This window comes from Oratosquilla oratoria, chromosome 6 (assembly GCF_046742065.1).
Source record: "Oratosquilla oratoria isolate Oo_2021 chromosome 6, ASM4674206v1, whole genome shotgun sequence".
Taxonomy (NCBI): Eukaryota; Metazoa; Arthropoda; class Malacostraca; order Stomatopoda; family Squillidae; genus Oratosquilla; species Oratosquilla oratoria.
Genome location: NC_134782.1, coordinates 41,488,119 through 41,499,190, shown reverse-complemented (window position 1 = coordinate 41,499,190; position 11,072 = coordinate 41,488,119). Strand labels below are relative to the sequence as shown.

The window sequence follows — 11,072 nt, the reverse complement described above, 5'->3', positions numbered from 1 at the left end:
TTTTTATTTTCTTTACGCATTTGTTTTAAAATAATGAAACTATAAGCAAGGAATCTAAGAGAGGTAGAGAAGAAAAATTTAAATGTGTTTGAGATTAAATGTCTGAGAAGTATGATAGAGGTTACAAGGTTTGATAGAGTGAAAAACGAGGTGATGAGAAGAGTGGTGGAAAGGAAGTTGGGAGATAGGTCTGATGAAAGAGCATTGGGATGGTTTGGACACATGGAAAGAGTGAGTGAAGAAAGATTAGTAAAAGAGGTGTGGAAGGTAGAGGTGGATGAACTGGACTTGAGGGGACGACCGAGGATGAGGTGAAAGGGGCGTTGAACAAGAGGAAAATGTCTGTTGAGCAAGGAAGAGAGGAGGTAGGAGATAGGGGTGAGTGGAGAATGACTGTGTATAGATGATACTATGATGTATGGGAGGGAGGGAATGGGGGAGTGGGGGTAGGGAGTGGTTATGTGTAAATTACATTTTGACGCAGCCCGAAGGGATTTCTCCCCGTCTTCTCTTTTGGGACGGAGAGGGGGGACGAGGTCGCTGATCAAGTGAAGCGGCCTTGCTGTGGATGTACTGTACCTTGCTGCATTGCTTCTGACCCAGGGCCGTGGGCGGGATACAGGGATGACCCGTCATCCATGAGGAGCTAAGATGAGAGAGAGAAAAGGGTTGTAGAGAGGAGTGGATACTTGTCTTTTGACTTAGCTACCCCCCTTATAGGTGGAAAAAGCCCATGGTATATAGATAGATATATTTGTCTTAGATAATATGAAACAATTACGACTTTGTACCTGTACAACATAGCGCTTTTGCATAGGATGTTATAGATGTGTTCATTTATGACAAAATGTGCAAAAGTTGACAAATGGTGATCGCTTTGTTTGAAAAATGCATATTATTAAGATGGCGTTCTCAGTGTCCATAACATGACGAAAAGGTTTGCAGGAGTTGTGTGGCATAAAGCTAAACCAGCCGTATGAGTCACAGGAAAGGTTTGCACATAATTTTGTCCTCAAAGAATGAATTTGTTTCCCAGCGTAACTTCGAAACCACAAACTAAACAAAACCTAATCAAATATATTGTTGAAAAAGAACAACAAGTGATGACACATAACGTAAATATTTAACAGGAAAAAAATATGTCGCTTAAAAATATTTAGGATGGAATTTCCTAAATTCGGGGAAGGGACCTGTGGGAAAGATATCTACGGTTGCTATTTGTCGTCGTTGTTGCAGCAGCGTCATGTTGTTCCCCTCTTCCTCCCCTCCTGACTCACCGACTCCGCTCGTCGCTTGCAACAAACACAACATAAATGATCGTGTTTTACTTAGTCCATACCGATTTTTTTTATATTTTGACGTGGATATACTTCAAAAATTGAATGAAGAAGAGGAGAAAGAGGTAAATGGAGGAGAAGAGGGTGAAGAAGAAGAAGAGGGAGAAAAAGAAGTTGATGGAGAAATGTAATCTTCCGAGTGGGTTAATTCCAATCATTCAACAATGATGTGTGACTCTGGTCCGTAGAGGTGTCACCAAAGCTCCCCTAGCATAGTGATTGCATCAAACATGTAGGCAGTACCTCATCCGAAGCAAGAAAGGGAAGAGGAATGCTAAGAAGAAAATGAAGAACAAGAGCAGGATCGAAGAATGTTATGATGGCGAAGAAAAAATATATAATAAAATATAAAATAGGCAATAGTGTGAGAAGAATAAGAAGTTACATAATATATTTTGATATCATACCAACTTGGAGAAAGAAAATAAGTACCAGATTTGATGTACAAATTACGACAAAAGACCGGGGAAACTGCTTCCAATGTTGATCCTTCCCGTTATGTAAAGGTACCAACGGCCTTAGTGCGTTGGCAACAAGATATTGCACAATTCAAAAGTAGGAAGTTGGAACAATCTTAAAACTGATCTATAGTTAACTAACCTTTAAATAATATCTGCTATGTTAAATACTAGCTTGTGTTATAGATACAGAAAAGAATTATACGGTAATTTATGTAAGCATTCAAGCAGAACTACACGCACATATATTTTCCATTGATGATAATTTTACAATATCTATTGAGATCAATCGATACGAAATATACCGCGGATTTTTTTTGTGAGGTACTAATGAGTCGTTATTTTTTTTTACTTTCCTATTGTATGAATTTCCTATGCACCTTTGTTAGAATTGTATGCAATTCATGACTACTAATTGGACTTAGCCCCAACGAGAGAGTAGAGACAGCTAGAACAAGCGCCACTTATTCAAGTGACGTTTACGTTAATGTGGTCGTGACGTCACAGTTTCTAGCACATTTTCATCTTGAATCTTCCACCAGTATCTATGTATTTGCAGCAAAAAAATATTAGTAAAACATAGGATGTAATCTATAAACGATATTTATTTTTAACAGGACTTCTAATAATGTTATATCATTACATATTTCTGTTTTATACACATTAATAATAATCGTTGATTCATAGTAAAATTCATAACTCGATGGAATTTTCTTATATTATTATTTCCAAATGCACATTATTATTACTGTAAATTCTAAAAAATGATAATTATAATGATATTCTAAAATAATGGCCCATTTTATTGTTTTCAGTCCATTTAAAATATATTTCATTCGAAACTGTAAGAATCAGTACACGAGCACAAGTTAAATTTTCAAATGTTTCAAATCTAGTGGAATTAAAACATTAAAATGTGAAATAATAATTCAATATTAGTCAAAATATAATTCTATATTATAATCTGTAAGAAATTGTATAGTTGGTTCTCGTATTTTCAAAATTTCGCGCGGAAAAACGAGGTGCCTTTGTAAAACAACTTCCGCCGCCTCCGCCACTGCAACTTGATGGGATTCTGATCCGTACGGCTTCCTCTGGTATGTAGAGAATATCGTAATTTTTCTTAAAGATCGTAGAAATATGAACGCTGATGCACATATATGTTTTACAGAAATTAGCAAGCATGTTATGTGTAGGAAGGAACTGGTGATAAACACGTATTATAGCAGATAAATCGAAAATGAGTTGTGGAAGGAATGTGAAAATCCCGTCAAACAATGGTAGCCATTGGCGCTTCAAGCGCCAACATAAAATTTAAGAAAGGAACAAGGTATACAAAGTAAATGCTTATTATAAATGAACATTACATTGATGGTAAGCGGAACTGGTATATATTTGGCTATTTTTGTTGGTGTTTAATTTGTAATGTGTAATGAAACCGTGACAACCCTCATCTTCTCCATAGTCAGGTGGATATGTACGCTATCACCTGCGAATATCTTGATATGAGCACTAGTTTACGGCTTATTGTAGCATATAGTGAATACGCCAGTTGATAATGGTCGTCAGAAGTTTGCAAGCCGATTCTTGTGTTTGATGTAGTGCCCTGTCGTATAGAAGTTTCTCGTAATTTTCAAGGTTACGAGGGATTGGAAATGTCATTTACCTCCAAGGGAAGTCGTCTATATTTTAAAATTATTTATTTTATGTGTATGTTGTGGATTTCGGGTTGGGGCGTGTTATTTGGAGTGGGATTTCATTTAGTAATTGATTGAGGGTTGAACGGGGGTACACGTCACTCGTATACCATGATTAGGTTAAAGGAGACTGACTGAATTGCATTATCTCTGTGGATAGGATTAAGTCACAGCACGGTAATATAATTGAATTTTTCGTTCTATGCATGTTCTAAGCATGTTAGACCCAGGATTAGGTAAACATAGGCTACCAAGGTCATCTCGGTTATCACATGTGGTTGAAACAAGTTTGGGGTAGTGCTGTTGCATTGTGCTCATGTTGCATGTACTGATGTAGGGCACCCATACCTAAGTATGTAGTCTCTCTTCTGGCCTAATATTTACACAATATTTGCTGCTACTGCTTCAGCTGACAGGTAATATAGTATATACATCCAAAAATTTGAAAAGTATTTTACTACGTCACATTCAAATATCTTTATTAATTTTCCATGATAAAGATTTAATTCTTAGTCCCACAAAGCCCATCATTATTATATAGGCTTCAGTTGGGTTACTATTAGGGATGATTAGTTGCCTCATTTCCAATGATGTCTACTCGTTCTTTGATATCATAGTTTATATAATCTTCAACCTCTAGGTGTTATCAACTTTTTCCAGCAGTCTGAAAGGCTGCTCACAGTAATTTTGTAGACTAGTTTACTAGTGCTGTATGGGCAGTCACTGCTGTGATGTTTTATATGTTGGTTGACATGGCTTGTACAGATCTTAAAAATCTAAAATACTGCCATTTTGAATTGTAAAAGTCCAGTACTGGAAAGTCATGACTTTTTTTTCTTTTCTTTTTTCTACTAAAAAGATTTTCATGTTCCTTGTTTAATTGATTGGCAATGAAAACCTTGTTTAATCGATTGACAATTAAAACTACTTCTCAAACTATGGTGGTTTTAACAGAACAAGACATTCAGGTCTTTAATAGCCTTTGTTACTAGAATAACCAGGAATTTATGTACATAGGTCCTGAAAAAGTGCATGGATGAGTACTTGTTACTTGTAGTTCTTTAATTGGTTCGACTCCACCAGTGATGCTCTGCAGGACCCTCGCATCAATAGATTTACTTCAGCTTTATAATCTGTATTCCTCTTTGATGGTGAGGTCTTTTATATTGTAAGACTTGGATAGCAAAGTCTTCAGTTTAACCTTGAAGCTGTGGATACTGACAATACATTTTAGATTGAGTGGAAGACTAATAAATCATTGGGGAGGCCGACTTAAAAGGGAAAACGAACATGATACAACTCTGGGATTAGTATGGGTTAGACCTGAGAGAGCTCAACGGGTGTATACATCCCTCGGTAAAGTAGACCACATCCAATAGACTCCATAAATATCATGTTTTTCCAGTTTGTAGATCTTGATAAGATAACACATATTTTATACTTGATTCTAGTTTTTATGGGCAGAAGTAAAAAAAAAAAATGTAAAGAAAAATTAAACTTCATTTGGAAGTCCTATTTTGAGGTAAGGTGGGGTGTTTGGTATGGCTACATGGCTTTTTGCCACCATTCACATTCGCCCCCTTGACAATTCGCCACCTGTTTAGATCGCCACTCATTGGTATTACATGCTACACATTTCGCCACCCATTCGTTGGACTTTTCGCCACCGATTGTTATATTGCGCTATAATTCTACATACATAGCATCTCATACGATTAATCAATGTTTAAAACTAATTTATTAATAACCAGGCCATGAATAGTGCCCGGAATAATGTCTTTATCGCCGCCTGATCGTTCTGGTAAATTAAGATGTTTTTATCCTCATGGTGCACGGCAGTGAATGCACATCATGCAGAAGATGCAAACACTATAAGCTACTATAAAGCTCCCTTACGTCATTTGTTTTGTTTTTCTTCTCTGAACATGGCACTCCTATTTCAACAAGCATTCGTAACTGTTTGTATTAGCGCCGCTGCCAGGCTTGTTACAAATGAAGTTATCGGCTGTGCTTCCCATATCCTGAGAAAAGTGTGTTATTTCCAATACAGACAAATAATAATAATTAATGCAGGAATATTTTTTCCTTTCTACTTGTTCATGTATTCGATTAAAACCCAATAGAACTGGCCCTCTATAGTATAGGCATATCGTTGTCCATGTCTACAAATATCAATATCAGGTTTAAGTCGCATAAAAGACATGAACACATTTTGTCTCTTGATCTATCAGTTTATCAGTCCCTGGTCTTACATTCTGCTTCCGACATTGTAATAGCTTTATTTCTATCTCGCATACGTTTAATACCTCGGTCTTGCATTCTGCTTTCGACATTGTAATAGCTTTATTTCTATCTCGCATGTGTTTAATCCCTCTTTCTGTGTTGAATAGAGGCATATAGAGTTAAGTACAGTAATATTTTCAATAAATTTCTATCGGCGAATTGTCCAAAGAAAAGGTGGCGAAAAGTCCACGCAACAGGTGGCGAAACAGCCATGCAATGGGTGGCGAAAGGTCCAAGAAAATGACAGAAATGAGTGGCGATCTGTCACAGGTGGCGAAAAACCCTGTTCCCGTTTGGTATATTTCATTGTTCAGAATACTGTAGAGATTACTGTATCAAGGGGAAAATGACAGTAAATTGTGGAGGTGTTGTGTATACAGGGCAGTGCAATATACTATAACTGGGCGTGCAAAGGGAACTTTACATAGGCAAATAGGTAATTTTGTTGATATGACCATGTTATAAGCCGGAATGCTCTCTTCTCAAATGTAGGAGAGATTAAGATTGTTGGAAATTGAAGATTTATTCAAACTAGAGGTATATCCATATCCATGTTGGCAGTGCTTTAGCCTGTTCAAATATTTCCCATAATTTGGGTAATAATCAACATTGTTTTGGCCATGTGGGTCTCTGATTTCTGTGTTTTCTAGTTATTATATTCCTAGAATGGTTTGTGGGCCTGTTCATGTGGCTGTTGCCAGCCACCTGTGAATTGGTTTCTTGGAAGAAGACCTAAGGCATCGGATTGATTGGTTGCACCACCTTTGGGTATATAGTTTGCATTCCCATGCCCTATTTATAAACACGTCATGACCTCGTAAATTTTATCCACATTTTGCATTGGTCAATTCCTCTTGATATTGGTGCATAAGATATGTTTTATGATGCTACTTATATCCTTATTGCTGTTTGTGTGCTAGTGCTAGGGACATAGCAAGCAGTGTTACTATTCGGCATGTACATTCCTTACACACAAAATCTGTCCAACTCAACGTACAGAATATGGTCAGAGCCTCTGGGCATCTTCATAATACACAATATAGTGAATTGAACATGAAATCCTTTGAGATTTGAGATCTGCTTCAGGGAAGACCAAAGCTTATACCCGATGCACTGAGATCTGACCGTTAGGGCGGAGCACTGGGAGTTCCCCTGTGGTGCCACATATAATTATTTTATAATCTTATTTTATTATATAATTCTATTTTATAATTTCATAGTGTTGCCTCGTATGATTATATTATAATTTTTGTCACACACCACTACTGAGGTAAAAATCAAAGCAATGTTTTCTATACAAAGGTTTCGTTTCTTTAAGTGTAGATATGGCATATGTGTATGAGAGAGCGACGTTGCCGCTACATCTAATCTCTGGCCCCGCCCCCCTCACACTGCATTCAGAAAACATTGCATCCACACGCACATTCTCGCCATGGATGCCCATATGTGGCAACACCGGGAAATCTCCTAGCCCCGCCTTATCGGTCATTTCTCCTTGCGCTGACTATAGTGACATCCATGATGGCCAAACCTGGAACCACAGGCAGAATCAATGATCATGCTGACCTTACACCCAAACAACCTTGGTATGAGAACTACAAACTAAATTCCCCCTGCCTCTCCTATTTCCTTCCAATCCACTACACCCTCGTACAACAGATGACCTTATTCCCAGTCCCCAATCTACTTGTCCTAAAGAAAGAAGCCCCAACTTGTCAGCAGGGACATAAGAATTAGTGGCCAAATAATGTAAAGTAAAAAAACCCATTACATAACTGTCATTAATCTGGTAATGACATCAATCCCAGGGTGATAAAACATGAATACATGTCACCTCGTCGCAACTTCCTACAAGTGTTTGAATAACATATACCTAAATACCTAAACCAGTGTGTGAAATATAATGCATGGCAGTTGCCTAATATTATTTGGAAGGGTAGAAGCATTGGTAAAATACACTCCATGCTGCCCACCACTGCTGTGTCCTCTCCTCATAAATGACAACCCCGCCCTCCCTGCACATTGGAGCTTGCATTCCCTGAAGAAGCAACATGTCCAAGTTTAAATGAATCCCACCTTGGCACCATGTCGGCCACAAAACCATAGATTTTGTCCAAGCCTTTGAGACCTTCCAGTGACTCCAGACTTGAATGAATGTGAACTGGTCAAACTCAAATTAATAGTTCATCCAAGATACCATATCCCATTCCATTGCTAAACCTTTGCTTTTTTAACATGCCACTCCTGAAAAACATTTCACCACCCCTTCCTCTTGCAAAGAAAAACCCTCACTAAAATTACCCTTTTGTAAAACGACCTGACTAAGACTATGCATTTGGAACCTGGTGATGACTCCCCCACAGACACCATACCAGTGATTGTATCCCAACATTCAATAGTCATGCAGTGGAACAACAATATTGCAAAGACAAACCTGCACCACACACATACTTATAATTGATACAGTACTCCAAAACAAACCACCAAACTTGCCTGGCAATTGAGAATTACAGTCCATATACCAAGAGCTTTTTCCCCCATGTAAGGAAAGTAGCCAGAGTAAGAATTACACTGGCAAGGAAGTTCATGTTGCCATCCATTATAAAATTATGGTGGCACAATAGGTGGGGGGCCGCAAACTGCCCCAGATGCATTCACCACACAGAAAACACTGAACACCTCAACTGGCTCTGCCCCTTAAGTTTTGTCCAGACATCTTAATCGGGAATGATTTGTTGGCCAGTTCAGTGGCTTTAGTTAGTTCCTGGGATCCCTCCAGACAACTGTTGGTTATGTATTCATGTGTTAAGAATGGAGAAAACCTGGAATTTGTGGGATGCAATGGATATGAATAGATGTTGGTAATTCATAGGTGTATTTGCAAGGATTGTAAATGTTATGTTGTTTTCCAGTAAATCAAGTTTGGAATATTGTTTTAACACTGATTTTTTGTATTTTTCAGGTTTGTGAAAGCCCAACAGAGTAATCATGGCTGCAGAAGGAGAAATGCCCACATTCAAGCTTGTGCTAGTAGGCGATGGTGGCACAGGCAAAACCACTTTCGTGAAACGTCACTTGACGGGTGAATTTGAAAAGAAATATGTTGCCACTTTGGGTGTAGAAGTACATCCTCTTGTTTTCCATACAAACAGAGGGCCTATCAGGTTAGTGTTTTACAAAGCTGAGTTGGTGGTTTAGTTTCACAGCAGCAGTTGGTGCACCAAGCTAGGCGAGGTTGTACATAGAAATGTGGGATAGATATAGGAGTATGAATTTAGATTGTTAGGGTGTTATTGGTTATGTATAATGTGCATGGTTGTAGTTGGAGAGGAGTTGTCTTGAAGGATGGTGTGGCAAGGAATGGATTAAGAGGGTAGTAGAAAAGAACAAGAGATTCAATGATGAACAGTCTAAGGACCAGTGTCCTTAAAGTATCAGATGTAACTTATGCTGCCCATTTTCCATATTAATATTTGTCACCCAGTTATAAACATACTGACCAAGTTGGGTTTGTGTTAATAATAAGCTAGAATTTTGTTTGTATCCCCTACTAATGCACTTGCAAATTACAGATTCAATGTTTGGGACACTGCTGGTCAGGAAAAACTTGGAGGTCTTCGTGATGGTTACTACATCCAGGCCCACTGCGCAATTATCATGTTTGATGTAACGTCGAGAGTCACATATAAGAATGTTCCAAACTGGCATAGAGATTTGGTTAGAGTTTGTGAAAACATCCCTATTGTACTTTGTGGCAACAAGGTTGATGTCAAAGATAGGAAAGTCAAAGCAAAATCTATCATCTTCCACAGGAAGAAAAATCTTCAGGTAATGCTCATTTACAAATTTAGATTCATGAATTTCTGCTGTTGTTACTTCTACCCTTCCAAATAATATTAGGCAACTGCCATGCATTATATTTCACACACTGGTTTAGGTATTTAGGTATATGTTATTCAAACACTTGTAGGAAGTTGCGACGAGGTGACATGTTACTTAATGTATTCAGGGCATTGTATATTTCTCAGGAGTTGCTTGAAACTAATCAGTTAACAAGTTTGGGTGTATCTTTACTGGAATTTTTTGCCTGGGGCCATATTAACTTGTGTGTTTTCTTTCAGTACTATGATATCTCAGCCAAATCAAATTACAACTTCGAAAAGCCCTTCCTTTGGCTGGCACGCAAATTGATTGGTGATCCTAACCTTGAATTTGTTGCCATGCCTGCTCTTCTGCCACCAGAGGTTCAAATGGATCCCCAGTGGCAGCAACAAATCGAATCCGATCTCAAAGAAGCTTCTCAGACGGCACTACCAGAGGATGATGAAGATCTTTAGGAAAGTAAAGTTAACCTTTGAGTTGAAAAGTGGGCAATATGTGCTTTCCTGAATTGGTTTCTGCAGAATTGACGTATACCCTAGACTGCGCCAGTGGTTGACATTCCGTACGAAAAGGAACAATGTTGCACAATCCTTATGAAGATATTAATTTACCTAATAAAGTTCACTAGATTTAATCTTGTTTGTAATCTTGATTTGAATACCTTGTGCATGTGAGCTTCCTTGTAATGAGATATTTTCTTAGTGTATGTTTACAATGTCAGATGTTATGAGAATTGCATAAACACGTGAGTTTGGTGTCAGGATCATTTTTGCTTTGGTACAGTGCTGTGAGAAAGGTACACTGCTTCAATGACAATAGTAGAAGACTGTTGACTAATGTATTGAAATTTTGCATTGTCATTATTGAAACCATGATTATTGGACCAATTTGTATTGACACTTGCCCAACTGATAATATACAAAGCATGGGAAACATGTTATGGTCAGGTCTAGCCCTTGCTAGTTTAATAAACCAACACAAGCTGTTTGGTGTCCTGTAACTGGTGATATTCTCGTTCGTAACCTAGGTTTCATGCAATTTTGATTCGTTATGAAGTATGTAACCCACAGTTCTTTGTATTTTTACACATGTAATAAAAGTTATTACAGGACAGGTTTTCAACCTATGATTAGGCTTTTGTTAGCCTTAGAATACATGTTCAAAAACCAGTCAAAATTTTTTATCTTGAATTTTTTCCTCCTTTGATCCCCGTCATCCCTCTTCCATATTGACCCGCCCCCCCTCTCTCGGCACTTTTCTCCCTCCCATCTTTCTTACCTCCCTTTACCCAGATTCACCTTGTTTCCCCACTTTTTCTCTGATGTCTCGCCTCTCCTGTCTCCTGGACTTTATGCTTACCCTGCTCCATTTTATTGTTTCACTCCCATGCCTGACCTCTTTCACTTCTTCCCACC

The 11,072-nt window shown here is 38.2% G+C and overlaps 1 protein-coding gene across 3 annotated transcripts; it reads left to right on the top strand.

Annotated features, from left to right (window-relative positions):
- Nucleotides 1-2,747: 2,747 nt before the first annotated feature.
- On the top strand, nucleotides 2,748-10,784 carry Ran (RAN, member RAS oncogene family). 3 transcript variants are annotated; one of them, XM_076186826.1, is made up of 4 exons: nucleotides 2,748-2,892; nucleotides 8,738-8,939; nucleotides 9,348-9,603; nucleotides 9,897-10,784. In XM_076186826.1, the coding sequence occupies exons 2-4, from the start codon at nucleotides 8,764-8,766 to the stop codon at nucleotides 10,110-10,112; spliced, it is 648 nt and encodes a 215-aa protein (XP_076042941.1). In that variant the 5' UTR covers nucleotides 2,748-2,892; nucleotides 8,738-8,763; the 3' UTR covers nucleotides 10,113-10,784. The 3 variants fall into 3 exon arrangements, with proteins under 3 accessions (XP_076042941.1, XP_076042943.1, XP_076042942.1); XM_076186828.1 differs by lacking the exon at nucleotides 2,748-2,892 and adding an exon at nucleotides 6,520-6,543; XM_076186827.1 differs by lacking the exon at nucleotides 2,748-2,892 and adding an exon at nucleotides 7,198-7,361.
- The last annotated feature ends 288 nt before the right edge of the window (nucleotides 10,785-11,072 follow it).

Excerpts from the sequence above, each read along its gene's own strand:
- Ran (XM_076186826.1), top strand. The coding sequence starts at position 8,764 with ATGGCTGCAGAAGGAGAAATGCCCACATTCAAGCTTGTGCTAGTAGGC. Across the intron at positions 8,940-9,347 it reads ACAAACAGAGGGCCTATCAG|ATTCAATGTTTGGGACACTG; the intron begins GTTAGTGTTTTA and ends TGCAAATTACAG. Across the intron at positions 9,604-9,896 it reads ACAGGAAGAAAAATCTTCAG|TACTATGATATCTCAGCCAA; the intron begins GTAATGCTCATT and ends GTTTTCTTTCAG.